This window comes from Leptosomus discolor, unplaced genomic scaffold, assembly GCF_034619465.1.
Source record: "Leptosomus discolor isolate bLepDis1 unplaced genomic scaffold, bLepDis1.hap2 HAP2_SCAFFOLD_54, whole genome shotgun sequence".
In the NCBI taxonomy this organism is placed as follows: domain Eukaryota; kingdom Metazoa; phylum Chordata; class Aves; order Leptosomiformes; family Leptosomidae; genus Leptosomus; species Leptosomus discolor.
The window spans coordinates 946,063-973,348 of NW_028237817.1; the positions used below are offsets into that span (position 1 = coordinate 946,063).

Consider the following 27,286-nt stretch of genomic DNA (forward strand, 5'->3'; position numbering starts at 1 on the left):
CGTGCCTTAAGGCATACCCCCAACGCTGGCTGCGTGTCACATCATTTCCTCCTCTCCTCTTGCTAGCCTCCCTCTAGCCAGTCTTCTCCACCCGACAGTGGCTCTGAGCACCCTCGTCTCAGACCGGGCACGGTTTCAGCTTTTGGAGTGACTCTTTGCCCGTGTGACCGACTTGTCTGCCTGCAGCCTCGTTCTGCAGGTGCTGGGCGTGGAAGTCCTTGCCTTGCACAGGAGACTGGACTGAAGCCTGGTTAGCTGTGAAAATGGTCAACTTTATTTCAAGAACTAAGTCAAGAGCAGCAGTTGTGTGTGCCCTGAGAGGAGCGTGGGCAGGACCGAGCAGGCCACTGGCACTGAGGCTGCCTTTGGATCTCAGCAGGCATTGCCCCAGGAGGAAAGGGTGGTGCTACTCTGCAGCCTGCACTGGATCCTCTTCCTCTTGCTGCTCAAGCCTTTTTCCCCCTTAGCACCTGCAGGAGCTCCTGCACCCGAGTAAAGAACTCCACCAGCTTCTGGAGTGGGAATGGGCAGGAGCTAAACGTGCCCGACTGTGTTGGGATCGGCCTTGGCCTCTGCACGGGGGTGGAGGCGGTGAGAAAATGACTCCATGCCCGCGCCGTTGGAGCAGCCCGGACTGCTGGGTGCAGTCCCATCTGTACCAGGATCCAGTTGTAAAAGTGCTGCGTGGAGGTGTAGACTCCGGGCCGCCTGGCTCTCGCGCAGCCTATCCCCCAGCTGGTCACCCCCACGAGCCAGAAGTAGTCGGCGTGCTTGTCTTGGCAGACGAGAGGACCACCGCTGTCACCCTGCAGCGGAGCGGAGGAGAGTCAGAGGGTTCTGGTGGTGTTGGGTGGCCCCTGTCAGCACTGTGGCTGGCTCCTTCTCTCTCCTGGCACCTGCCAGAGCTGTACCCAGTGCCCAGAAAGGCTCTGCTCAGGTGCTGGAGCCTGCAGGACCTTGTCTGGGAGGGGGTGGTGGGCCTGCAAGGTAGGGCGCTCTCTCCTCTCTGCCCGCTGATCCTGGAGGTGTGGAAGGGGGACGTTCCAGGACTGGGATCCGGACCTCTGGGCTGGGGCAAGAGCACTGGGTAGCCTTTCTGGGCAGAGTGCCGGGGCTCTGGGACAAGAGGGGTGCTGGGCAAGGGCCTGCAGACGGGGAAGGGAAGGCAAGCCCCGACAGCGGTGGGGACCCAGCGGCAGGAGGGCGACTTGGCAGGCGCAACACGCGCCGGGGGACGTTTGGGCGCTGGCGACAGGGCTGCCTGTGCTGCTGGGGGCTGGCGCGGAGCACGCTCCTACCTGGCAGGTGTCGATACCGCCCTGCGGATAGCCGGCACACAGGTTGTGGGGGTGGACGGCCCCTCTGTACCAGCGGCTGCTGTTGCAGACCTTGACATCGATGAGGTGGACCTGGGCCTCCTGCAGGACAGCAGTCGATCCTGCAGCTGTGAGCACAGGAAGGAGTTAGCAGCCAGCAGCCCTTCTGTTCCCACTTCTCCTCCCCTGTGTGGGTGAAGCCCTTCCCTAGGGCCCGCCTTTGCCCCTGCAGAGGCCTTGTGCCGGGCTTGCCCTTCCCTCTCGCTTTGGCTGATGGCTCGGGCCCATCTCTCCGTGGCCGTACGTCCCCACAGCCCGACTCTGGTTTTTGCCGCCGCCGCTGCCCAGAAGCCCAGCCCGCCTCCCCAGCGTGCCGAGCTTACCCTCGGCACACGAATACTCTTTGGGAACTCACATCTTGCCATGGTGGCACCCCAACCGCTGACGTAGCAGCTCGTCAGCTCTGACACTCTCAGTGAGGCGTCGGGCACGCAGGCCAGCTGTACGTAGTAGCCGCACTGGACAGGCTGGTCCAGTTCCAGCAAGGCGATGTCGTTCCTCTCCGTGACGTTATCGTAGTGTTCATGAAGTATCAGCCGATAAATACCGCGCACTTGGGTCTCAGGGCCCAGCTGACCCAAGTGGGTGGCCCCGATCACCACACGCCACATGGTGAGGTACCTGGAAGGCAGATGCAGAGAGGCCTCAGAGGGAGCGGAGCCACATGCTGCAGCAGCCCCACGGTTCCCTGCCTTCTGCTTCCCAAGGCAGGGAGGAAAGCAGCGCTGCGGAGGGTGCCACTGCCCTAGCATGCCTTGGGCACCAGGAACGTGGAGCTGGAGGCTGCTAGGAAGCGGTGGCACGAGCCCAGCCTTCTGCGGAGCAGTCTCTCAGCTGGGCTCGCCAGTGCCCTGGCACCAGGCATACTGCAAGGCAGCGGGATGGCAGGAGCTCGTGGGGCTGCGGACGGGGCGCCTGCTGGTGCTGTGGGGATAGCCCCCTTCCCTGCTCCTCCTTACCTGGCCGCGTTGAAACAGTGGGCTGCTGTGAGGACCCACTGCGGGCTGATGAGGGACCCTCCGCACACGTGGCCCCAGGGGCTCTGGATGCTGACGATCCAGGGCCAGGCCCCTGGCTGGGCACCCGAGCCACCCACGACGCGCGACATGCCGTAGCTAGCCGCCATGGGCCGGAGCCCGCAGGTCCTGGTGTAAGAAGAAACTCATGAGTGTGCTGCTGGACGGCTGTGCTGCTGTTGAGGCTGAAGGTCAGCCGTCTTCCCTCCCCCCGAGGGGCTGCACGGACGGCAGGGCCAGGGAACCCCGTGGCTGTGCCTCCAGCCCTCTGTCCGCTGTAGCCCCGTAGACGGGTTGTGCCAGCAGCCTGGGTGCTGGCAAGGAGCTGAGGCTCCCACAGGGAGTTTGGGAAGCTGTGGAGTGGCCACAGGGGCCGCGCGGGCCCCCTCCAGTGAAGCCCGTCAAGGGCTGCCCGAGCTCCCTCCCAGAACCTCGGCCCACTTACCCACAGCTGTCCCACATGCCGTGCGCAGGCCGGCACACGGCCAGCAGGACGAGGAGGGCGAGCACTTTCATTGCTGCCAGCGGCACGTGTCAGCTGCAAGAACGAGGTCTGGTTGCCTCCAGCGCAGCCGCCAACGTACTGCCCGCAGCAGTCTCGCTGCCTCTGATGGCCTTGGCCCTGGGGTTGATGTCACAGAGCCGCCGTTTCTGGGCGTGGGGCACGGTGGCCTCTCAAGGGGGGGTGGAGGTGGGGGTGTCAGCAATAGGGGGGGTTTCCAAGCAGGAGGGGAGGCGGAAGCTGGGATCGGACAGCCCTGACAAACCCCTGCTGAACACTCTGCCTGTGGGATGAGGGCGTGCAGGCCCCGTGGCTGGCAGCGGCAGAGGCTGGGCTTTCTTTAAAAATGGATGCTGCCCAAAGGAAAAAAAAAAAAGAAATGAACCATTACTTTCCAAACTCAGTTACTGACGGGCTCAAGCAGTGTTCTGCTGGTTACCAGGAATATGCAGAAATGGGACTTAGGGGACCACCTGCACCTGCGTCTGCAATTCCAGTCCCTTGCTATCCCAGGCCAACATGGCCCATCATTCGATTAATCCATTTATCAAGGTGTCTTCAGCTTGCTGGCAATTTTGCCCTGCCAGTGCTCTGGGAATGCTGCTTGCTGTCCCAGGGCCTTGTTCCTCTCAGGAACCTCAAAATGCTCACTTAGGTTCCTGTTTGCTACAGACACGGGCTCTTTTAGTGCTCAGAAAAGATGAGGGGCACAAGCCACACCTCAAGGAACTCCAGTACCTCTAGGAAATGTTTATCCCAGCAATATTTAGGCCCACGTGTTCTTCTGAAGGCCACTGAGGTCGAGAGAAGAGCAGGGAGACAAGTGACAGAGCGCTGATGCACTCAGATCTGGGTTGCAGGGACAGCAGTGTCTACCACCCCATGTCCTGCCCCTCCTGCGCTGGCTGGCACCTTCACAGCAGGGACAGCCAAGGGGCACACGGTGCCACCCCCTATCTGCCACAAAACCTAGCACCAAACCTGCAGCAGTTTTCATCTACTCGACTATGCCAGGCAACAGAAGGAGCTGTGACAAGTCCTGCTCAGCCATCCCCGTTTCGCTGGCAGAAACCTCTACAAGTGGGGCAGGAGGGACAAGCCGGGGCCCCTCTGATGCTCACAGGGAGCACCTGCAGCCCCTTCCTTCCCACCGCCAAACCTCTTTCCGCTTGGCCGGGACTGACTTCACTGCGTTCCTCCCTGCTCATCTCTCGGCATACACCAGTCCCCAACCCCATTTCAGGCCTCTGCACCTGCTATCGTTCCACTGCAGTTATTTTGCCACCCTGTAAACCTGAACTTCCTATCAAAACACAAAAGAGGGCCACGAAAATGACCAGAGGGATGGAACACCTCCCCTGTGAGCACAAGCTGAGCGAGTTGGGGTTGTTCAGCCTGGAGAAGAGAAGGCTCCGGGAAGACCTTCTAGCACCCTTCCAGTGCTTAAAGGGGGCCTAGAAGAAAGATGGGGACAGACTTTTTAGCAGGGCCTGTTGCAATAGGACAAGGGGTAACGGTTTTAAACTAAAGAGGCCAGATTCGGACTAGATATAAGGAAGAAATTTTTTACGCTGAGGGTGGTGAAACACAGGCACAGGCTGCCCAGAGAGGTGGCAGAAGCCCCATCCCTGGAGACATCCAAGGTCAGGCTGGATGCGTCTCTGAGCAACCTGATGCAGCTAAAGATGTCCCTGCTCACTGCAGGGGGGCTGGACTGGATGGCCTCTAATGGTCCCTTCCAGCCCAAACCACTGTAGGATTCCACTGATTTTTCAGCTGAAAAGCAACCAGAGTGGAGACTAACACGAGGGGGCTCCATCTGATGCCTTCGAGTTCAGCTGATGACAAAACCAGGACACAGCGCAGCTGTTTCACATGCAGCCGCTTCGTGTTTTACCTGCAGAAGGTCCTGGGCAGACCCTCGCCTGCCCACGTCCACCTCCAGGCAGCAGCTCCAAAAGGCCCGAAACTCAGCACACAGTTGCTCGGGGTTCTGCAGCTCTGGTGTCCCGTTGGTCGCTATCAGATCCATCGCCTAGAGTGACAAGAAACACAAGACTCCACCTGTTTCTTTCTTACCCAGAACTGCTCACAGAGAGCCCATTTTTTAAGGTCCAGCCTCCAGTGCCAGTTTCCTCCCTGGCAGAGGGTTAGAGATGATTTTTCTCTACCTACAAAAAACCTCTGATGCAGCCACAGCTACTCCAACATCAATGTGATCTTGCCTCGACAGCTGATTGCAGTGGCTGACCTAGTTAGGAGGAACTCCATCAGCAAAAGCACATTTGGCTTCTCTGTGCATCGACACCAACTTTCCTGGCTATTTTAAAGAGTGAACTTGGTCCAGCTGTATTATTTCAAAGGATTCGGACATAAAATGCATCCCTGCAGTGCTCACTGCTCCCTAAAGTACAGCTTCCTTAAAACAAAGGTAGTCCAGATTTTCCCTCTGTTCTAGATAAAAATGGTAACTAGAGGATAAAAAAGTAGATCCATCAGCTTATTCCTTGGCTAAACAGAAACATTTGGAACCTCATTTTCAACACAGACACGTTAGCTGTGTGCACAAATATACTATGAAGAAAACACATAACTGGGCAGACAGGAGCCACCCGCAACTCTGTCTTTGAGCAGTCTCCAAATTCCAGATCAGCAAGTCTTCCTGACAGACCTCATGCCAAGGAATTAGAACGTAATTTTGCAAAACATGGGGCGAGCATTATCCGGGGCAGTTCACTTGGAATCAAGGTCTAACACGCTGCGAAGCTGGACAGATGAGTTCATTCTGCTTTTGTAAGACGTTCTTCAGAACGGCAAGACAAATGTTTTGAACTGTTTGAACCTAAACTTGCAGAATATGTCCCAAATATACAGCAATAATAATAGAAATAGGCCTAGGAGTCTTCCATACAAATGTCCGCCATGACAAGAACAGCTCTGCGCTACTGGCGTTTAAAGAGACGGTGGCCAAAGGGACTTTGCTCTTATCCTCTTAAACACAGAGGAAAAATTCCAGGCCTAAAAAGGCAAATGAACTATCCTAGAGGAAAAACAATAAAAGGAAGTTTCTCTACTTTTCCCACAACAGAAGTGTCACAAAATCAGTCCTGTCCCGTCCCTCTGCAGCTGCCCTCAGGCACCGGGCACAGCGGTGAGCCGGAGGGCCTGTCCTCACTGCGGTTAAATGGTGCTGCCCCAGGGACGTCCCTTCTCCTGCGGTAAAGGAACACAGCACCCATGCCAGCCTTGGGAATTTTATTCCGGCTACATTCGCCTGGCTGTGAAACAGGAATGCCTAGGATTTGGTTTGTTGGGTATTTTTAAAACTGAAACTGGGGAGGTCCAACCAGCGTTTCAAAGGACATTTATCGCACCAATATTTGTCCCTCAGGCCCCAGACATATGCCTGGTGGAAGGAAATCCCAGTGAGAGAAAACAAACACTGTCACAGAAATATCCAGGCCACTCTTGGCTGGAAAATGGTTCATTCCTGTGAGTTCTGCATCGGCTGGAAAGAACGTGAGCTACAGGGGATGCATTTGCTCTACACGTGGAAAACAACAATCATATCTACATTCAGACTGGTGTTAACTCTTTGATCAATGATCCTTTAATGCCCTTAGAGTACATGTAGGTATTTCAACTCCTGTCAGGAACGGAAGCTGCTGCGTGCCTTGCACTGTTAAAACAAGCATTCACGAAAATGTGAAAGAACATCCTTTGGTTTCCAGGCTTCGCAGAACTCCCTGGATGGGGTCTAAATGTGACTATTAAACCCAACAGCTACTGTGTGCCATCAGCTAAAAACCTGACCTGCAAACACAGGTCTTGCTTATCAGCTCTCCTGTTTGGATGCAGCTGAGAGCTCTCGCTGCACTCTGTGATTCCACACACAACAGCAGAAGGATCCTGTCCCTGTTGGGGCTGATTCACTTTCATAAAACCAGCTGGGAACTGGGGAACTTCAGGCGGTCCATCACAAGCTGTTCACTGTTCCCAGCTCAGGGGCAACAGCCCCTGCCCAAGAGCCCAGGAAGTGAACACAGGTGGGACCAACTCCAGGTGCCTGATTTTAACCTCCTGCAGTTTTACTCAGGCACCTGAAGACACCGTGAAGCTCTGAGTGCTCAAGCTGATCTCAACTCCCACAGCAGATGAGGCATGTAGGGAGAAAAAGAGCATCTCAAATAATCTGGGCAAGGGCAGGAATGGCTGAATGTGAATTTGATCAGAGAGAAAAAATCCAGTTCCCTGCCTCACAGTTGACCCGAGGCTTCTCCAAGAGCCCTAAGCAACCTTTGAGGTTAAGGAAGCTGGGAATTTTCAGCCTGCAAACCAGGGACACAGGCCTACTGCCACCTTGCCAGCTGCGGTGCACTCAGCTGACTCAGCATCAGGCTGAACCCAAACCTCTTTACTTCTTCTCCCCCCTCAGGAGGTGGCACAGTGCACACTGCTCCTCCTGTGTGCACTGGAACCAACAACCCCGGGCACCTACCAAACCAAAACAAGCCTTCCAAGAAAACTCAGGAATCTTTGTTCAAGCAGAGCGGAGGACTGACACTAGTGTAGTTGTTGTATTCCTTTCTTAAGTAGCCTGCCTGGGGGTATGTCTTGACCCTTCTGCTGTTTCTTCTCTCAGCCTGCAGCACACAGTCTGGGTGCCATAGACCAGAGAGAGCACAGCCTTATTGCTATGGGAAAAGCTACACGTCATGCTCTATTTCAATTCCAGCCTCAACACAAACGATCTGTCTATACACATGGTCACAATTAATTTCCTCATACATTCCTGCATCCCAATCAGGAATTAACTGTGCAGCACCTAACTTTGTTCCAGCTACCAGTCATGAGGTTTTATCGTGGTATACACGCCTTCACTATCACACACTCATTTGGGATAAGAGCTGGTCATTTCATTTTAAGGAATGAGGATGAATCGGAAAACCTCAAAACATTAAAAATACATTTGTTTACTCCAAGTTTCTGTGCTAAAACCCATTTTTAGAAAGTCATTTGCTAATGAGTAATTATGGCATTTCTACAAGCAGCGACACTGCTTACCTGAAAGGCTCAGGTGAGCCATCGGCACTGATCCGAGTTTGAAAAGACTTCTCTGCCTGCAGACACAGCTGGAATGCTTTTCAGAAAAAGTCGCCAACTGGAGAAACTTGCCGCTGAAAAATCGCTGTCACTCAGAGATACAGCTCAAAGATAGTTCAAAAAGCATACAAGGTATTTCAAACCCAGTTGAAGGCAGAGATGGCACATCTCTGACCTGGCTACAAGTCACGTCTCTTTGGAAGTCTTCCCCTTGACGTCACCAAAGCTACAGGAGATGCTGCTGTGCTGCAGTGACAGCTTTAGAAGCGGGCCATGGGGGAACTGGTTCCAGCTGATGCGGCTGGGGTTTTGCCTCACGGGGGATTAACGGGATAGATTTGAAAGACACTGGTATCTGATTTTATGTACACCCTACCCTGAGAGGATCTTCATCAATAGAAGGAGGCTGTCCTTCCGCCATCTCTATTGCCACGACCCCAAGGGACCAGATGTCCACCTTGGGGCCATAGGCTTCTTTCCTCACCACTTCTGGTGCCAGCCAGTATGGAGACCCGACCACTGTGCTCCGTCGACTCTGCTCAGGGCTGAGCCGAGCACAGATGCCAAAATCAGCTGAGGAGGAAAACAAGTGGTGTTAAAGGCAGCTCGAATTAGGAAAGCAAGCAAAAGAAATCCCCACTCTATGCCCGAGAACACGGTGTGGAATCTATCTGGAAAAGCGGCCGTGCTCTGTTTGCTCAGTGCTGTAGCCACGGAAATATTGTTGAATTGGCCACTTAAAACCCACCCCTCAAGTTCCCTGCAGTGGCTTTTGTTGACTTGAACCGTTAGACTGTAACTCCCTCCCTCTGGAAGGGCCACACACAAACCCAAGACACTCTTCACACCTTTCTCCTTTCTGTGCCTCTCTGTAGGTTGGAACTGTGCTCGGAGCTGGCAGCAGTGGTCAGCGCACTGCCACAGGAATCCCTTCTGGGGAACTGGCTGTCAGTCAAAAGCAGCCCCATGCCACAGTCTGGGAAGGCTGTGGCTGACCAAGAATACCTACCCAATTTGACAGTCCCATCCACTGCAAGCAGAATGTTGTCGCTTTTGATGTCCCTGTGAATCACTTGCTTTGAATGAAGGAAATCCAGGGCTTGAAGGCACTGATAGGTAAAAAGGAAACATGAGGGTAAAAATTAATGACCAGATTTCATCACTCAAGAATGAAACGCCTCTAAAACATTGAATTTCCAGATGAATTGCGAGCAATGCCTGAATATTGCACTGTCAAGAGGAATAGCTTGCTGCTTCAACACTATTAAAGTAACAACTTTCCAAACGAAGGCATATCAGGTTTGGGAAGAGAAATGTCCATTACTGTCACAGACTAGCCCCTGAAAGCACAGGCAGGACGGCTGCTGCCGCAATCAGTGTGCCATGTCCATCCATATGACAAAGTATTGTTTGCCAGAAATGAGAAAGTCCCTTCCTTCCGTGTGAAGTAGATCACTGTTGGGTGGGAGGTTGCAGGACAAAGACTTTATTGTCAGGCTCTACAGCAGATTTGGAAATAGCACCTTAGTCATTTTTCAGGAGCAAACACCATTTTGGGTGGAATGCTATCCTTTTAAGCTGAGACTCTGACAAATGAGTCTCTCCTTTGCCTTGCTGTTCTTTTAAAATTCTGCCACCAGCATGTTTGCTTTTACAGGCAAGGAATGCAGTACAGACATGCTCCAGGCACGTGTTTAAAGAGGAAAAGTTGAGAAGAGTCAAACTAAAAAAAAAAAAAGTAAAAAAATGTAATGCAATAACGGTGTTTAAGAGTGTAATCACAGAGTACAGAAAGTGCAGTGACACTGTCAGGCAGTTCACTTAAGGTGCCCTTTCTTCTCCATATCATAAAGCAAGGCAGAAACAAAGCTCTCAAGATGAAATCCCTCCTGTTCTTGCCACCTGTTCACCAGTACCATCCCGTCCAAGGAAGAGGAAGCACACGCGGGATCCCTCACCTCCCTACAGACAGCTGCCAGCTGCCCTTCCTCCATACAAAACTGGGTAACATCTTCGGTTAAAGCACCTCCGGCCATGTATTCCATCACCACCCGGAGCTCATCACCGACCAGGTAGCTGAAAGAAGAAAACAAGGGCACTGAGATGAACAGGCACAGCTAAATTACCTCATGGAAAAGACAGCTGGTGATAGGGGGCCACATAGAAAATATATTTTATAACCCAAGATATATCGAAAATATTAATAGGGAGCTACCTAGGAAAACAAAGCTAAAACTATTAAAACTTGCATCCCAGAACTAACACGCATGCAAGTAGGCAATTAGTCACTAACCCCTGCAAACTGCTCAAGAAAGAAGCTGATAAGGGAAACAGAAAAGACAGAAACAAGGACCTAATTCATGACTCAAAGGCGTCAAAGGCAGGAGGAGCTAAGGGCTAAGGAGGGCTCGCTAACATCCATCTCTAACCAAGAACAAAAAGGAGACAGCCAGATGTGCACACAGGGACAGACCAGGCTGAAACCAGTCTGGGACTGCAAGCTCAGCCAAATTAGAGCTTCCAGGGGAGAGGGGAGGAGTACAGAGCGAGGAAGAACTACAGCCTTCATCCCTGAAGACCCCTGCCCAGGACCACCAAGAGGAACTGCGCAAGCGCCCCGAGGAGGAGCCCGAGGCAGAGATTATGGAAATGACAAGTGACAGGAAGAAATGGCCTTTTTGGGGACAGGTCATGAATATGTCTAGGCGTTTCGAAATAGGTGATGTTTTAACTGGATAAATACTGGAGAAGCAGCCACAGTGGGGATGCACGTTTGTGGTGGAGCGATCCCCTGTGCATCTGCGCGCAATAAACACACCTACTGTGTAACCTTTCGGGTTGTAAAGTCTTTTCCCTACGTCAGTTTTGGCGAGCCAGCCAGAAGGCTCTCTGCTCGGCTGTGGGATCACCTGGGGAGCGGACGCCCCTGGGCGCACCCCAAGCACTTTCCTCGGAGGAGCCTCCGCTGCCAGCCGCTCACCGCGGGAGCAGACAACAACCTCCTGAAGCCGCGGATCAAACGGTATGTTTTGTGAGAGGGGCCTGTAAGTCGTACGCGTGGCAGGGGCAGCTGGTAAATCGAGCAGAGACATCTGGCGTGCAGCATAGTCCCCGTATGGGAGGAGGGTACCCTGCATGGTAACAGGGGGATTTGCTGACTGATAGGGCGGCCGCTAGCGATCTTGGCAGTAGATCGAGCAAATCCGAGGTTGCCGCTGCATCCCAACATCGGGAGCCAGGACGGACCTGCTAATGACTGGTACATAAGAAGCAGGAGAAGGGTAAGCGGGCCTCTCACGATCATGTCATCTTTCCAATATTTGCAGCTGCTTAGAAGGGTGTTCACTGGGAAGGCTAAATAACTAAACTTAAACCCCACAATCTTGCCAGGGGATATTGGTTATGACTCTTGTCCAGGGAAGTCGGTTTGCCCGTGCCCTGGATGAGTAGGTGGACTCCATCACCTGGCAACAAAAGGGGAGGTAATTGTATGATTTGCCTGGGGATCAACATGAGTCGTTTGTGAATGTCTTTATATGTTAGTTGAAGCTTCCTGCAATTACAATTCCTGTCGTTACTATCAAAACTGTCCGGACATTCTGAGTGTATGCGTGAGTGAGACGTATGAAGTGAGTGAGGAGCTCTATCCGCGGTTCCGAGCTGGGGCGACTGAGGCGGCCGGAGAAGAGCGAAGCAAGTGTAATAACTTGAAGTATGAATAAGGAGTGCCGTGCCCATCCTTGATACGTCTGTGTAACACGTGGATATTGATAAGTAGTAATGTTGGTCCGTGGAAAGTAGAGTTGTGCGGAGAAGGAAGGAAAAGATAAGCGAAGGGTTCGGGTTTGAAAAACAAAAGATGGGGGGAGGAAAGAGTAAACCTCATGAAAAATCCCCTTTAGGATGTGTTCTGACACATTGGAAAGACAGAGCAGGACAAGGGGGCACAGAAAAGAAGAAAAAGTTGATTAAGTATTGCAATCAATGGTGGCCGCTTTATAAGCTGGAAGATGGGGCAAAACGGCCTAAGGAAGGAATGGAGAAGGCAATTCCAAACCCTATAAATCGAGCAGTGCTATATGCAGTGAAACAAGGTCCCTCTGAGTCGCCTTCCAAATTTCTCGATAGACTAAGGGACACGATGTGTTGTCATACACCACTGGACCCCGGGTCAGCAGTGGGAATACAACATCTGGTATCCCTATTTCTAGGACAATCTCAGAATGATATCAGACGCAAATGACAAAAATTACGTCCACCAAATAGTCGAAACTTGGAAGTGTTATTGGAAGAGGCTTGGAGGGTGTTTAGCAACAGAGAGGACAATTATAAGCAGAGTCTAGGCAAATTGGTGGCAGTAGTTAGAGAAGAGAGAGAATGGAAACCTAAATCCAGGATGAGACGTGGACCGGCGCCCCTGAGCAGGGATCAATGTGCTATATGTAAAAAAACGGGTCTCTGGAAAAGGGAATGTCCGGAGCGACAGCGTCAGGGGAACAATAGGTGGCGGGATAACCCAAGAAAAACGATCGCACATGTAATGGACTGATTAGAGGATCCATTGATTACAACGAAATGAGGAGAAAAACAAAGAAAAAAAAAAAAAAAAAAAAAGGAGTTTCTAGTTGATACGGGGGCAACATACTCAGTTTTGAATCAAGCTTTAATGCCTTTAGGAAATGACTATGTCATGGTAAAGGGAGCAACTGGCCAGAGTGAAAAAGCTTGTTTTTTGGAACCATTAAAATATAAACTGGTCAAGCAGGTAGGCATCCATAAATTTTTGTCTATGCCAAATTCACCGAATTCCCTGTTGGGAAAAGACCTATTGGAACAGCTGGAGGCCACGATAAAATTCAAAAAGGGTGAGATTACTCTGGAGGTAAATGATGATCAATATGTACAAATAATGAGCTTGTCTTTGGTGAATATTCCCATAGAAGGACAAATCGACGAGGAGATCATTAATCAGGTCTGCCCCGGGGTTTGGGTGACTGATGCCCCAGGGCGTGCCAAGAATGCCCAACCAATAATAAGAAATTTGAAGGATGGACAGAGAGCGGTAAGAATCAAACAATACCCATTAAAGAAAGAAGACAGGGAAAGGATTCAACCGAAAATAGAGCGATTCCTAGAATTGGGCTTATTGAGGGAATGTGAATTGGAGTTCAATACCCCCATTCTCCCGGTCCGAAAACCAGATGGGTCCTATCGAGTAGTCCAATATCTGAGGGCCATTAACAAAATAACAGAGGTTCTATACCCCGGGGTTGCCAATCCATATACCTTGCTAATCACCTTAACTCCTGATTTAATTTGGTTTACAGTTTTAGAAGTAAAGCCTTCTTTTGCCTCCCTCTCCATGAAGCCAGTCAGAAAAGTTTTGCATTCAAGTGGGAAAACCCTAAGAGCGGTCGGAAGACCCAGCTCACAAGGACGGTGTTGCCACAAGGTTTCAAGAACAGCCCTACCATCTTTGGGAACCAACTAGCAAAAGATTTGGGATTATGGGAACCACCATCGGAAGAAGGAAAAATACTACAATACGTGGATGACATCCTCATTGCAACTAAACCCAGAGAAGCCTGTGTCACCTGGACTGTAAGTTTATTAACTTTTCTTGGGCTTCAGGGGTACTGAGTGTCCCAAACAAGGCACAAGTGACTTTGCAGCAGGTTACATACTTAGGGTATAAGATCAGTGCAGGACAACGGTCCTTGGGGCAAACCCGGAAAGAAGCCCTATGCCAGACCCCTCGGCCACAGACTGTAAAAGAACTGCGGACCTTCCTGGGAATGACGGCGTGGTGCCGGCTCTGGATACATGACTATGGCCTGCTGGCCAAACCACTGTATTCCCTGATAAAATCCAGTCAAAGTCACCTCCAATGGGATGCTGAGTCAGATCGGGCATTCCATCAGCTGAAGAAGGCCCTGATGTCAGCACCTGCACTGGGACTCCCTGATGTGAGTAGACCATTTCTCCTGTTTTCCCATGAAAAGCAGGGAATAGCGTTAGGAGTACTGGCACAAGACCTGGGACCATACAGATGAGCTGTGGCGTACTTCTCCAAACAACTGGATGCTGCTGCCAAAAGGTGGCCTGGCTGCCTAAGGGCGGTAGCAGCAGTCATCCTGAATGTCCAGGAACCTCAGAAGTCTACCCTGGGTCAGAAAATGACTGGTTTCCTATCTCACACAGTGTCTACAGTCCTTGAAGTGAAAGGGGGACATTGGCTCTCCCCACAGAGATTCCTGAAATATCAAGCTATCATGGTCGAGCAGGATGATGTTGAGATTGTGACCACTAACATTGTCAACCCAGCTTCATTTCTTAGTGGGAAGACTGGAGAACCAGTGGACCACGACTGCCTCGAGACGATTGAGGCCACGTACTCTAGCCACATGGACCTAAAGGATACCCCCATGGATGGGGCAGAGCACTGGTTCACAGATGGGAGCAGCTATATCCTGGGCGGAAAATGACATTCTGGGTACGCCATCACCACTGCTGAAAAGGTAATAGAATCTGGACCACTACCGGCTGACACGTCAGCACAAAAGGCCGAGATCATAGCCCTCACTCGGGCCCTGGAGAGGGCCGAAGGAAAGGCTGTGAATATTTGGACTGATTCTAAATACGCCTTTGGAGTGGTACATGCCCACGGAGCAATTTAGAAGGAGCGAGGACTGTTGAACTCCCAAGGAAAGACTATCAAGCACGCAAAGGAAATTTTAAGACTTTTGAATGCAATCCAACTTCCTGAAAAAGTGGCAATTATGCACATCAGGGCACACCAGAAAGTGAGCACTGAATTGGAAAGGGGAAATGAACTGGCGGACAGAGAGGCAAAACAGGCAGTTAAAGAAATGGTAAAGGTAGAGGGAGCACTAGTCCCAGATGGACAGATAACCCTAGAAGGTAAGCCAGAATACACTAAGGAGGATCGAAAGTTAATCACAGATTTGGAAGGAACATACAATGAGGACGGCTGGGCCATAACATCACATGGGAAACTCATAGTCCCCTCTTATATGGTTTGGCCATTGGTCCGGGAGGAACACAAGAAGGGACACTGGGGGGTGGAGGCATTACACAAATACCTTATCAGACATGTGACGGCTCGAAATTTATACACCACTGTCAGACAAGTGACTCAGCAAGGTGACCTTTGCCTCCAGACTAATCCAAAAATTGTCCCCAAACCAGAAATGGGCCAAATTGGGAAAGGGAATTGTCCGGGACAACATTGGCAAATTGATTTATCAGAACTTCCTAGAAAAGGGGGGTATAAATACTTGCTTGTACCAACTGATACCTTTTCAGGCTGGCCAGAAGCCTTCCCATGCAGAACAGCTAAAGCTCGAGAGGTGACCAAGGTGTTGCTACAAGAAATCATACCCAGGTTTGGAGTCCCAGCGGTGATGTCCTCAGATAGAGGGCCGCACTTCATCTCCAAAGTTGTGCCAAAAATAAACCACCATCTAGGGACAGATTGGCAACTACACACTCCATACCGGCCACAATCCAGTGGCCAGGTGGAGAAAATGAATCACCAGATTAAACAACAGATTGTTACATTAGGACAAGAAACCAATTGGGCCTGGCCACAATCTCTACCCCTAGCAATGCTACGGATACGAACTAGACCCCGAGCTAAAGAAGGGCTAAGCCCATTTGAAATCCTATATGGGCGACCCTATGGGGTACAAAAGGGAACCTCTTCACAAATTGGTGAAGAACTGATGACTTCCTATATGGTGGCATTAGGGAAACAGCTTCGTAAATTTGAAAAACAGGTGTTTGGAACCCGATGCAGGGGTTTGGATGGGTCAGTGCATAACATACAACCTGGAGACTAGGTGTATGTTAAGTCTCTTACAGAGAAAACTGTGGAGCCACAGTGGGAAGGACCATACCAAGTGCTTCTTACCTCTTTCACAGCAATCAAGATCAGGGAACAAAGCGCCTGGATTCACCACTCCTGAGTGAAGAAAGCTCCTAAAACTCCTTGGAAAGTAACACAGGGTGAGGATGAACTGAAACTAAAGCTTTGCCAAGCGAAATGAGTATATTGCACCCAGAAGTGTTTAGTAACTCGGCCTGCCAAGATTTAGTCAGGAAAATTGTTGTATTTGTAGTTATCGTAACCCAAGGGTTGAACAGTAACACCCCAGAATGGCCATGGACCCAAGCTCATATTGAATATACTGGGGATATGGGATCGCTCTCTGATAGAAAAAGCTTAAGCCTTGCCACGTGGTTATGCATAAAAATGAAGTGTAGCCCAAAAATTATTGGAGCACAGACCTTCAGAGAATGATGCCTCAACTGCAGGGAATGCTGGGTCAAAACATAAGCGTAGGATGCCGAGGAATTAACGGAACTTCCTACAAAAGGGCAAACCAGATAGCTGTATCCAATATAATAACAAACACAACAAATAGAAAGCCGTGCAGTATCTTGGATTGTTGGCATAATTTTACTCTAACACAACCTGTCTTTGTAACCTGGGTCTGGGCACGTGGTGAAATAAGATTACCATTGAAATCTTGTTGTCTATGCAGGAAACGGTTGTGCTTGTTTAAGAACAACATGTCGCTTTGTGTCTGTAGAAGGAGTAGAAATAGACACCAGGAATCACTCGAACTTCTGTATTTGTAATTTTACCACCATCACAGGATGTGACTTTAGCTACTTTGCTCCTGTGGTTTCTCATCAAATCCTGAGATCAAACTATACACTGATTTCTGAACTAGAACCCACACCTACAGGGATGGATTTAGCAGTGACAAAAAGGTTGTTGAAACACCCAGACTTAATGCAGATATTAGAGGAAGCCAAGAATAATGGACAGGAAACTCTAATAACTGTTCATCATGAGGCAAATGAGATAAGTAGGGTCTTGAAAAGGGTCAAAAAGGATGGAGAACACAAATGGTGGGATACACTTTTTGGGTGGTCACCTTCAGACACTGGACTTTTTCAACGTCCTAATGCATCCAATAGTAGTGTTGTTGATAGCTACCGCTATTTTATTATTTCTAGTAGGGACCCTATATATGTGGGTTTGGCGTATAGTTAGAAGAATAACTTCAATGTACGAAGCATTATACCAACCAGAATAGCCAAGTAAAAGAATTCACTTAACAGAAAAGGGGGGAATTGATAGAGGGACATATAGAAAATATATTTTATAACAGAAGATATATCGAAAATATTAATAGGGAGCTACATAGAAAAAAGCTCAGCTGCCACTGAAGGCCAACAGGGAAGCGTGTGCTGCCTGACGGCTTCTGGCCCACTCGGAGTTGCAGGTGGTCTGAACAGCAAGGAGAGCAAGCAGTCATTAGGGTGCCATGTTTGTGTTGAGTGAAAGAGCCAAGATCTGCTACACTAATCTGAAGGAATAACTGAAAAAAAACATACTGCTTTCTCTGGTCCGGTAGTTTCCCAGATAAAATACAAACAACGAAGGTGATCGCTCAATGCAAATGACTTCTCAAGGTTTCACTTGCAACGTACATCACTGAAATACTTGAAGAATCTTAGTTCAGGAGGAAGACTTTCAGTGTTTCACAGTGTATTTTGTTTGACCCTTCTGGCAATATTCCTGTATCACCAACACAAACACAGGCTTCTTTGTTCACCTGTGCATCCAAAGCAAAACCGGGTGATGCACCATTCACTGGAAGTAGGAACAAACACCTCCCTCCCCTGTCCAGGCCTTTTCTCTGGAGCAGAGGGCTTCAGCATCCACATGGGCATCTGACTGGATGCCTAGCCAGGAATCCTGCCTGCCAGCACGGCAAGATGACGGGGCAACCCCACCACCGGCTACACCCCCTGTTAACACTGTTTTGCAAAGCCTGCCTCAAACATTTAGCCTCTGTTGAAGACGCTCTAATTCCTCCCTTTATAAGCTAACATACCTGCAAGGAACCCTCTGCCCTGGAATTTACTTCATTGTGCCCTCAGCTAAAGCTATTGAACTGAGCCCTTGGATACTCCCTCATGGCACTGAGATTCAGTTCTTGAGAGTCCTGTCAACCTGCTAAGGGTGCAGAGAACTCTACAGGAGCAGCTGAAATCTCCCAGCTGAGGAAGGCTTCAGCCTCTGCAGTCACACCAGCCATCAGTGGCAGGGCAGGTGCGACAGAAAGGGTGGTACAGCACAAGGACGAGCACTGACAGCCGCTGTGAAGAAGCCACAGCCAGACTGCACCCCTTTACAAGCTGTTGTCCCCGTTACAGACAGAATGGTGTTGGCTTTGAGATCACACACGAGGAGGTGTAGCTCCATCCACTTGCTGTCCTAACAGTCAACAGCAGACACAGAGTAAACTGGGCTATGCTATGGACCCAACAAGTTTCCATCTGAGAACACAGCACTGGCCGTTATGAAGTGCAAGAAGCAGATTAAGCTCTTGTACTGCAGAATCACAAAGGGCTTGGTGTCTTTTCCTAGAGTAGGGCCTAGCCAGGGGTTGGGGCCAACGGTCAGGATTCTAATGGTATGAACTGGCTGGGAATGAGCTATGACAAAGTGCCCCGTATCGGAAGGATATACAGTGGATGTGCTGCAGGCTGCCTCCTGAGACACGCCTGCAGTGCAGTTTTACCTGATCGAGCCACGCAGATGTGTCTCGGGTACATCTTTAGAAGCATAAAGCTAAGAAATAAAACAAGGATTGTTATAAAAGTTTTTTCTTTTTTCTGTTGGGGCACATTGAAAACACCTCCTCCTCTCTATCCACAGTGCCAACTGATGTTCTTTCAAAGGAGTTCTCTCTGACAAAAACAGAGAATTCTTATGAAAATGAACTCCCATCTATTAGTAGAAGCAGTAGTAGTAACAGCAGGCATAAAAATGTCACCAATGGAGTATCTGGGGCAGGAGAGCTCCTTGAGGCTGAAAGAATCAGCTTAGTGCTGTGGTTGTCTATGGGTTAAAAAAGAAACCAAACCCAACAAAACCACAAAGCAAAACAATCCCAAACCAACAGCCCAACAGATTTCTGCAAAGTATATTTGGCTCCAATGACTGCCGAGAATCAGGAGTCTAAAGATCACTCAGGAACCCAAATCTTCTGGTCCATTTGGCCATTAGCACACAGGCGTTCGCTAGGCCAGTCAGGAGGTCACAGCCTTCTGCTCAACCAGAAACAATCTCTGCTTCTGCCTTCAGCGGAGAAGGCAGCTCAGGCAAATCCAACCGCGTCACAGCTGCCCTCGGCGGCACAAGGAACACCCAGAGCGCTCTCTCGCTTCCTCTTCAGCACAGTCACAGTTCGTGTAGGGAGTCGGGACGCTGCGACACTGAACTGAGGATGAACACTGAGCACCTGTAACCCCGAGACATGCGTAGAGCACACACTGCTTTATCAGACAAGAAATACAGAACACATACTCAGTTTCTCTAGGATCTCCTCATCGCTCATTTCGGGTTTCTTTCGCCACCGGTCCGTGTCTCTGTACAAAGCATTTGAGTTTTCAGGCTGGCGAGTGGTGGCTCCTTCAGCTGGTGCTGGTGCAGCCGCAGGTTCAATTACAGAGCGGGTGTAGGTCTGTGACGAGAAAGTATTTTGCGTCAGAAAAGCAGCTTGCAGAGATGCCCCTGAGACTGTGTTTCAAATGCAAACCCTTAGGAAGATGCTGTCTGCCCCATCCAGGGCTCTTAAAATGTTTGGGTTTGCTCTCCCCTTCTCAACCTCAACAGACAAAAGTGAAAGGCTGGCTTTACACAAGTTCATGGTCAGTTTCATTTTCAATTTTCATTGATTTTCTGAAAAGATGCCTCAAACAATGAATTTACTGTGGTGCAAGGATACAGAAATAGGTCTGTCCAGGGCCCCAGAGCCTTGTGCCTTGATGCTCGTGTGTTTTCTCGGGTAACGACACGACTCTTTAGCTGCTACGCAAGTGTCTGAACAGAAGCAGGAAGCATCTCCCTTTTCTGATCACAACGGTGGAACTGACTTCTCATCAGGATTTCAAGCCGTAGGGAGTGGCCACGAGGAACTGCGTTCCAGTCCTTCAGAGACCTCCCTTCTCTTCACAAGGCAGAGCTGTGCAGGATTCTCCTCACCAAACTGCAGCCATGGAAAAGCTAAGGGGGCAGCCTAAGCTCTTCATTTACCTACTTGTACAGCCTGCGGAGAGCGACGGCTACCTCCAGGGGACACTTTCTCCTAAGGATCCCGCAAGGGGGTGGACTGTGTCTGATGACCGCTCTCTCCGCTGATGCCAGAGAGCCCATACAGGCACTTTGGACAAAGCTGCTCACGTTGACACCGCTGGCATTAACAGACACAGTGCTGCCTCTTATCTGATACTGATGAACACACGGTCCCTCTCAGAATCACAGGAAACTCATGACTACATGGGAAAGTTCAAGGCACACTTTCCTGGTGTCGGTGACGTGGGTGAAGCACTGGGTCACGGTAGGACTCCAGCCCGTTCATCCGTGGACGGCAAATGCTGTCTGATCCGAAACATGTAGCTCTGAATGACACCCGCTGCAGTGCTGACCAAAGCTGGGACTTCCTGATTTTGTATGTTCAGGCCACGGGGCGATAACAGAGGGAGGTTTGTTGTCCTCTTCCTCTTCTTCATCACCTTCATCCTCTCCTTCAGAAACAGAGGGAGCTGGTGGGGGTTGTGAGGCTGGTTTTGTGCTCTGTGGACAGACAGACAGCAGCGTGAGTGACAGTCCCCATTCTGGCACTTGGGAGGTTTGATAATCACACCACACTTGAGTCTGCTTTTCCCTGCACTGTGACATCCAACCAGCATTCTCTGAGTCGGTAACTTTTGAAAGCTCCCGTCTGGACTGTCTCACCACTGCCTACGTCTGCTAGAGCAAACTGCCACAGCATCTGCCAATGCACCCGTACCCACGGGAAAAGCCATGGGGAAGGCTTATGGTGCTCTGCTGAACCCCAAACTTCCTTTTAAAGGTGTGTTTTAGCAAGATGATGAAAGTGGCATCAATTGAAAATCTGAAGTGTGACTATTCAAAGATGACTTTCATTTTGTTAGACACGCTCTCTGCTGTGTAATCCCAAACCTCAAATTAAGGTGCTTGATACTCGAAAATAAAGGCCAAATCCCCGTTCAGTCATTTGCTATTCAGTCCACTCACATCAACACTACTAAAGCTGGTCAATATTCACGGGGAGGGCATGACTACATCTCTGGGATTGCTATGCAATCCAGTATTCATTAGAGTGGAGGATTATTTCAAACTTTCTTGCAATGGTTCCAGTCACTTACGTATCAATTCTAACCTTATCTATATTCAGCTCCACATCCAGCTGTACTAAGGAGAAATCATAACAAGTAACAGAAATCGACACTAAGTTGTTAAAAATTAAAATGGATTAATTAGACAGTACTGAATACTGTTGTGAATGATATATTCCACCATGCCCAAGAACAGCAAGCGATCTTCTGTCTGCAGAACCAGACTTTCATCTGTCTAAAAGTTCTTGAACAGAAAATTAGAGAACAGCCAGTGACCCCTTTACTGCCGCTGCATAGACACTAAAAGGTATTTTCGTTCAGCCTACGAGGCTGGCACTCTGTCACCAAAGGCAAAGCTCAGAGCCTGCTCCACAGTTCTGAAACGCCATGGAAGGAAGAGGTTCCTTTCACACTCACTGAAGGACAGGCTTCTGGGTATCCATGGGCGCTTTCACCTGCAACGTGCAAGGGAGAATTAACCAGATGCCGTTATAAAACTGCCTGATGGGGGGAACCCCACAAAACAAGTAAATCCAAACAGATAGCATTTCTCTTTCACAACAGCCCTCCAGCAGCCACAGCTATTTTACATAGCAAGCAAGACAGCAGGACAATATACTAGGCTACTCTTTTTCTAGAGTTTCTGGTGTCTATGTTTTGCTCGGTTTTGCCAGCCAATAAAATAAACAGAAACTTGATGAAGAAAATGCAAATTGCTCTTTAACAGTCAATGCTTCTGCTCTGCCCAAGAGCTAAAGCAGCTTCTTTTCGTAGAATGGTTTGGGCTGGAAGGGACCTTAAAGACCATCTCGTTCCAACCCCCTGCTGTGGGCAGGGACACCTTCCCCCAGACCAGGTTGCTCCCAGCCCCATCCAGCCTGGCCTTGAACCCTGCCAGGGAGGGGGCAGCCAACAGCTTCTCTGGGCAACCTCTTCCAGTGTCTCACCACCCTCCCAGGAAAGAATTTCTTCCCAAGATCGCATTGAAATCTCCCCTCGTTCAGTTTCAAACCGTTACCCTTCGTCCTATCACGGCACTCCCCGACAAAGAGTCCCTCCCCACCTTGCCTGTAGCCCCCCTTTAAGCACTGGAAGGGCACGAGAAGGTCTCCCCGGAGCCTTCTCTTCTCCAGGCTGAACAACACCAACTCTCTCAGACTGTCCTCACAGGGCAGGTGCTCCAGCCCCCTCACCACCTTTGTGGCCTCCTCTGCACTATCGGTACCTTAATGGTATTTTTGTTGGAAAATCAACTTGGTTATTAAGGAACAGCAAAAGGACACATCGATACAGAAGCCAGATATCCTGCACCTAGTAAACCCCTCTGCTTACCTGCTAGATCCGTCATCAGCCACACTTTGTCTAGCAAAAACCAGAAGGAATGGGCCAAAGGCAAAAGAACACTGAAGAGCACACCACAGACTTGCTCCTTCATCTTTGCAGTGCTACACTACAAGTCTGCAGACGGGGCCCAACCAAGGGGACAAAAGGGCACTCTCGTCACACCCTCCTGGAAGGAGCGTGCTACAAAGGCTGCTCTGGGCACTGACACCTTCCTTCTCCTCTGGGCCAACGTTCCCGTGACATCATGACAGCAGCCCTGAAAAATGTGCTGTGTCACAAAGCATCCCAAAAAATTCTCTTCCTCTGGAACACGAACACATTGCTCAAAGGATCCCACAATAACTCATAAAACGCACAAAACAAGTATACCCTGTACCCAGTCTGAATTTGACAACAGCTAGAAAAGCTTGTGGGTTCTTCTTCTGCTCCAGTTTTGTTACGCTGGAGGTCTGGACCAGCCTGGCCCACTGCTCTGGAGTGCCCTGCAGATGTCAAGTGGAAAGAAGGAGCATTTAGAATACTGAACAGCCGCAGCCTCACACATCTTGACCAAGCTCCCATGCTACCTCTAAGATTACTTTCACAAATTTTGGTTGACACCTTACCATTCAAGTTAGTAGCTTCTACACTAGATGCAATCATTCTCTTCTCTACCAAAATACACAGCTAAAACCAGGATTAACTTTACAATCAAAAGAAAGTTAGGACTGTGATAGGAAAAAAAGGGCATGAAACTCATCGTTAAATCAACTCTGCTCTTCATGGCATAATGATTTAAGGCTTCACTTGTTTTCCTGGGGATTCAGTGCAGGCACAACCAGACGGTTCTGTATTTGTGGACAATACTGTGTATTTTAGGAGCTTTACACTGGATTTTGAATGCTTAATAACGCAAACCCATCTTGCTGAAATGATCACTGCTGTCTGACTAAAAGCTAAACCCCATCCTGATACAATTCATTTGCAGCCTACCAGGGAACCCTGCGGGCTTAAGAATCTGCATTTAAATTCTCAAAATCCTAACACTGAGTTCCGCCACTGCTGCTAAGGACGCCTCTTTTGCGAGCTCCTGTAGCTCTCTAGGTTCTCTCCTGTAAAGATGCAGAAACCAGGGACTGGGAAAACAGGCAGAAAGTGCCAAAGCCTTGGCTGAAGTCTCGGACACCTTACGAGGGAGGGTGGAATTTCAGAATTGATCCAATCTCTGAAAGCCGCAGCTCTGCGTTCAAACTATATGGATGAACAATTGCTTTAAATCTCCAGTGCAATTTCCTGAATTGGAAAGCCTGTCATTTTCCCCATATACCTGCACAGCCAACACCTACCAGCCAATTGCAGGCCTTACTGAATGAAAAACTCCACCTGAAGAACATTTAAACTTAGCCTTGGTGCCACCCCAATCTAGGGTTTGACTGGCTTGGAAGTCAGTCAGTCTGCGTCTGCGTCCGTTTCTCACCTCCCTCCTAGTTTAACAACTCTCAAAAGTAACATCGCTTGTGGTCATCCATCTCCTGAGCCTTTTACGATTGACAAATCTCACTTCAGCCCACTTTTAGTGACCCTGATAAAGCGTGAGTGGAACAAAGGCTGAGAGAAGCTGCCTTCCCTCTGATGCACCAAGAACCCATGTTCAACAGAGATTTATTTCTCTGAGAAATGGTCACAATAATGCCAGTTCTGGACAACTCCCAAACACCCAGATAAACACGGCATAAACCCACATGCAAACATCTATCCTGCTGGTGGGTACCTCACATATTGGGCTTCCCTGCAGAACCAGCATTCTCCAAGACTAACTACCACGTGGCTGAATAATACAGCACAGAGCTGTCTGTAGGATCTTCTCTAGTGCCAGTGGTACCTCTGTAACAGCCGAGAGGGGAACTGCCATTCTACCAAATACATTTGTCTTTTCACTTGAAAAATGACCGAAAAAATGTTATAGAATCAGAGAAGCGTTTTGGTCGGAAAAGACCTTTAAGATCATCAGGTCCAACCATTAACCTAACACGACCAAGCCCACCCCTAAACTAGGTCCCTAAGCACCACATCTATACGTCTTTTGAACACCTCCAGGGATGGTGACTCCAACACCTCCCTGGGCAGCCTGGGCCAATGTCTGACCACACTTTCAGTAAAGAAATTTTTCCTAATAGCCAGTCTGCCCTGGCCATTACCTCTTGTCCTGTCATTAGTTACTTGGGAGAAGAGACCAACACCAGCCTCACTACAACTTCCTTGGAGGGAGCTGTCGAGAGCAAATTCCTGTCTTACAGCGCTCACTTGCAGTATGCGAGAGCTATTAACACAAACTCAGGAACTCAGTCACGCTTAAAGCGCTCATGTAGAACACAAAACAGTCACATCCTCTCACATCTTTCAAGCAAGTACTCTGCCCCCCAGGATCCCCCCTCACCTCGGCTGCCCTCCTTACCAGTTTAAGGTGTGTCTGGTCGACATATCCTCACCGTGGTGCTGAGCAGGCTTCTCTATAGATCTGATGTGACGTGACTTCACGCTAACAGTTGTGAGAAACCCAGAGATAGACGAGAGGTTTATACTGTGCCTCTCACAGTGGGACTCTCTATCGGGATCTCCAAAGGCCCGTGTATCACTGTCTATCGATGACAACACGAAAACGAATACACGTGCCATAGTAACACATCAGCAGGAGAGGAAGGAGCAGTTGTTCAGGTCCTGTCTTTGCCTTCCGTATTCCCTCCGTGCAGCGCCAGGGACAGCCACGCTATGCACAGCAAGAAGAGCTGGACGAAGACAACTTTGCGTGTGTCTGACTTCAAAAGCACGTGTCCCCATCCACCCTTATCAACCAGGATGGAGCTTTGCGAAATCTATTTCCTGGCACATCAGTCTTCTAACATAAAGCACTACCATGCTCATGGACTTTTAATTAACAGTTTTCTCTGATGTTTTACTATTATGTCTGACAGCTGCCCAAGTTTACCTAGGGGTCTCATCCAAAGCCTGAACTCGCTATGGACCAGCACCCTCCCAGCCTGGGTCTGTCTTTGCTCACAGACACTAGCTCCACAAGGCCTCTCTTGCTGTGCCTTTCTTCTCCTGCCTTACAGCCTCCTTCAGTTGGAAGATGCTCTGCTCTTCTCTTCAGAATTACAGTCTAGAGTACTTTGGATGTTTCTAATCCTTTCTCTGCATTGTTGCATTTACCCTCATTAAATAATTAACTGTCACCTTTGGTCTGTACTGCACACCCCTACACAATGTGAAGAGATGAATTATTTTCAGTCAGCATGCAGGAAAGATGGCAGCAATAGATCAAATACAAAGGCAAAGGCTTTTCTCCTTCTTTTATCTCAACGACAATGTTGTTTAATTTTCAGGATAGATGTTGCCAGTTACAAGACATCATCTCCATTCAGCACATATAACTTTTGACTGGAGATAACAAAACTGGCTTCTCCTACCTCAGCATTTCCAAGCAAATGCAGTGAAAGTTAGATTTAAAGGATCATCAAATTCAGTTCAAAGCAACAGCCAAATCTAGAAACGAAATAAGGCATTCCAGGAAACGTTCCATCAAAAGCAGCACTTGTCCATTCTAGGCCTCTCCTGCCAGCGGGCAAGTCTTCCACCAGCTCATTCCCTAAGATTTGCCTCATCTGCTTCACAGACCTCTGCCTACCAGACTGGGGATAGAACATCCGTCATCCAAATGCTGATAAACCATAAATTAAATACAGAACTCAACATCTCCTTGCAACACCCTCACCCCTCCCCAGTCTAAAAACTCGGACACTTCTCTCTGTGCCCTGCAACTCACATCACTTCTGGGTTATGTAAGCTGGCAAAAGGAGACGAAAAGGCATGACTCTCTTGAAGCAATGACTGAGTGGATTCAAGGGGTTTATACTGGGCATTCCTGTTGGATCTTCTCACAAACACCCCTCACAATACACTCCTGCCGCACAGCAGTTAGCCACAAGGGCCACCCACACTACCTCAGCAACTCTTATAGACCAAAGAGAACAAGGAAAGAGTTTTCTGTCTTCCACGGTCTGCAGCATCACCATCATTACTACGTTAAAAGAGCAGTTGTTTGGCAGAAAACCATGACTCAGCTAAGTAGCAGCTTTTCTCCAGAGAGAAAGAAAGGGTTTGACCCCACGCTTGCGCCCTCCTGTTTGCTTGCCTCCTCTTCATCTCATTCTCTTCTTTCCTCCATCCCCTCTCCCTGCCACTGTCACTCATGCTGTCCTCCCATCCTCCTTCCTGCTCTGCTCCTCCTGTCCTTCCCCAGCAGCCTTGTCCTTTTCTTTCTCCTCCATTAATCTCAACCCTGCTGGGCAACCGGATGGCTGAAGGTCAGACTGCTCCCATCCGCAGCTCAGTCTAGAGCAGCTTCAACGGAACTGAGACTGTTCACCCAGTAATCGTCACATGGATGTACCTCCTCAGCGGAAAGGGGCATCTGAGCTGGGGTGGGCCTGCTGCCCCTGCATTGCTTTAGGCTGAATGCTCTACAGCGCCTTCACGGAGCCACCAGCTCACACACAGCACTAATTGATTCCATAGCACGGCAATTACAGGCGGTTTAATGAAGGAAGAACAAGGCTGGATCAAACAACCAGAAGAACACAAGTCATTTCCTTCTGCTCTCAACTCTCCTCAGGTAAAGCACTCTGCTGAAAGGAAACACAAGTGCTGTCAACTCCACCGAG

The 27,286-nt window shown here is 49.5% G+C and overlaps 2 protein-coding genes across 2 annotated transcripts in view; both read right to left on the reverse strand.

Moving 5' to 3' along the window:
- The window catches only part of LOC147412726 (serine/threonine-protein kinase PAK 3-like), a 55,378-nt gene that overhangs the window by 21,827 nt on the left and 6,265 nt on the right, over positions 1-27,286 (reverse strand). The window contains exons 6-13 of the mRNA XM_086481079.1: positions 25,294-25,351; positions 25,021-25,204; positions 23,611-23,677; positions 22,963-23,068; positions 22,575-22,604; positions 21,660-21,697; positions 20,546-20,676; positions 19,408-19,565 (exon numbers count right to left, since the gene is read on the reverse strand). Of these exons, the coding sequence (XP_086337205.1) occupies positions 19,408-19,565; positions 20,546-20,676; positions 21,660-21,697; positions 22,575-22,604; positions 22,963-23,068; positions 23,611-23,677; positions 25,021-25,204; positions 25,294-25,351 (772 nt within the window). The remainder of the gene's footprint in view (positions 1-19,407; positions 19,566-20,545; positions 20,677-21,659; positions 21,698-22,574; positions 22,605-22,962; positions 23,069-23,610; positions 23,678-25,020; positions 25,205-25,293; positions 25,352-27,286) is intronic.
- LOC147412727 (serine/threonine-protein kinase PAK 3-like) lies at positions 3,191-15,018 on the reverse strand (the record flags this gene model as incomplete). Its single annotated transcript, XM_086481085.1, has 6 exons — positions 14,978-15,018; positions 9,956-10,073; positions 9,007-9,106; positions 8,374-8,570; positions 4,792-4,929; positions 3,191-3,247 (listed from the first exon to the last, which is right to left on the reverse strand). Coding segments are annotated over exons 1-6 (651 nt in total), but the record flags the coding sequence as incomplete, so codon positions are not given.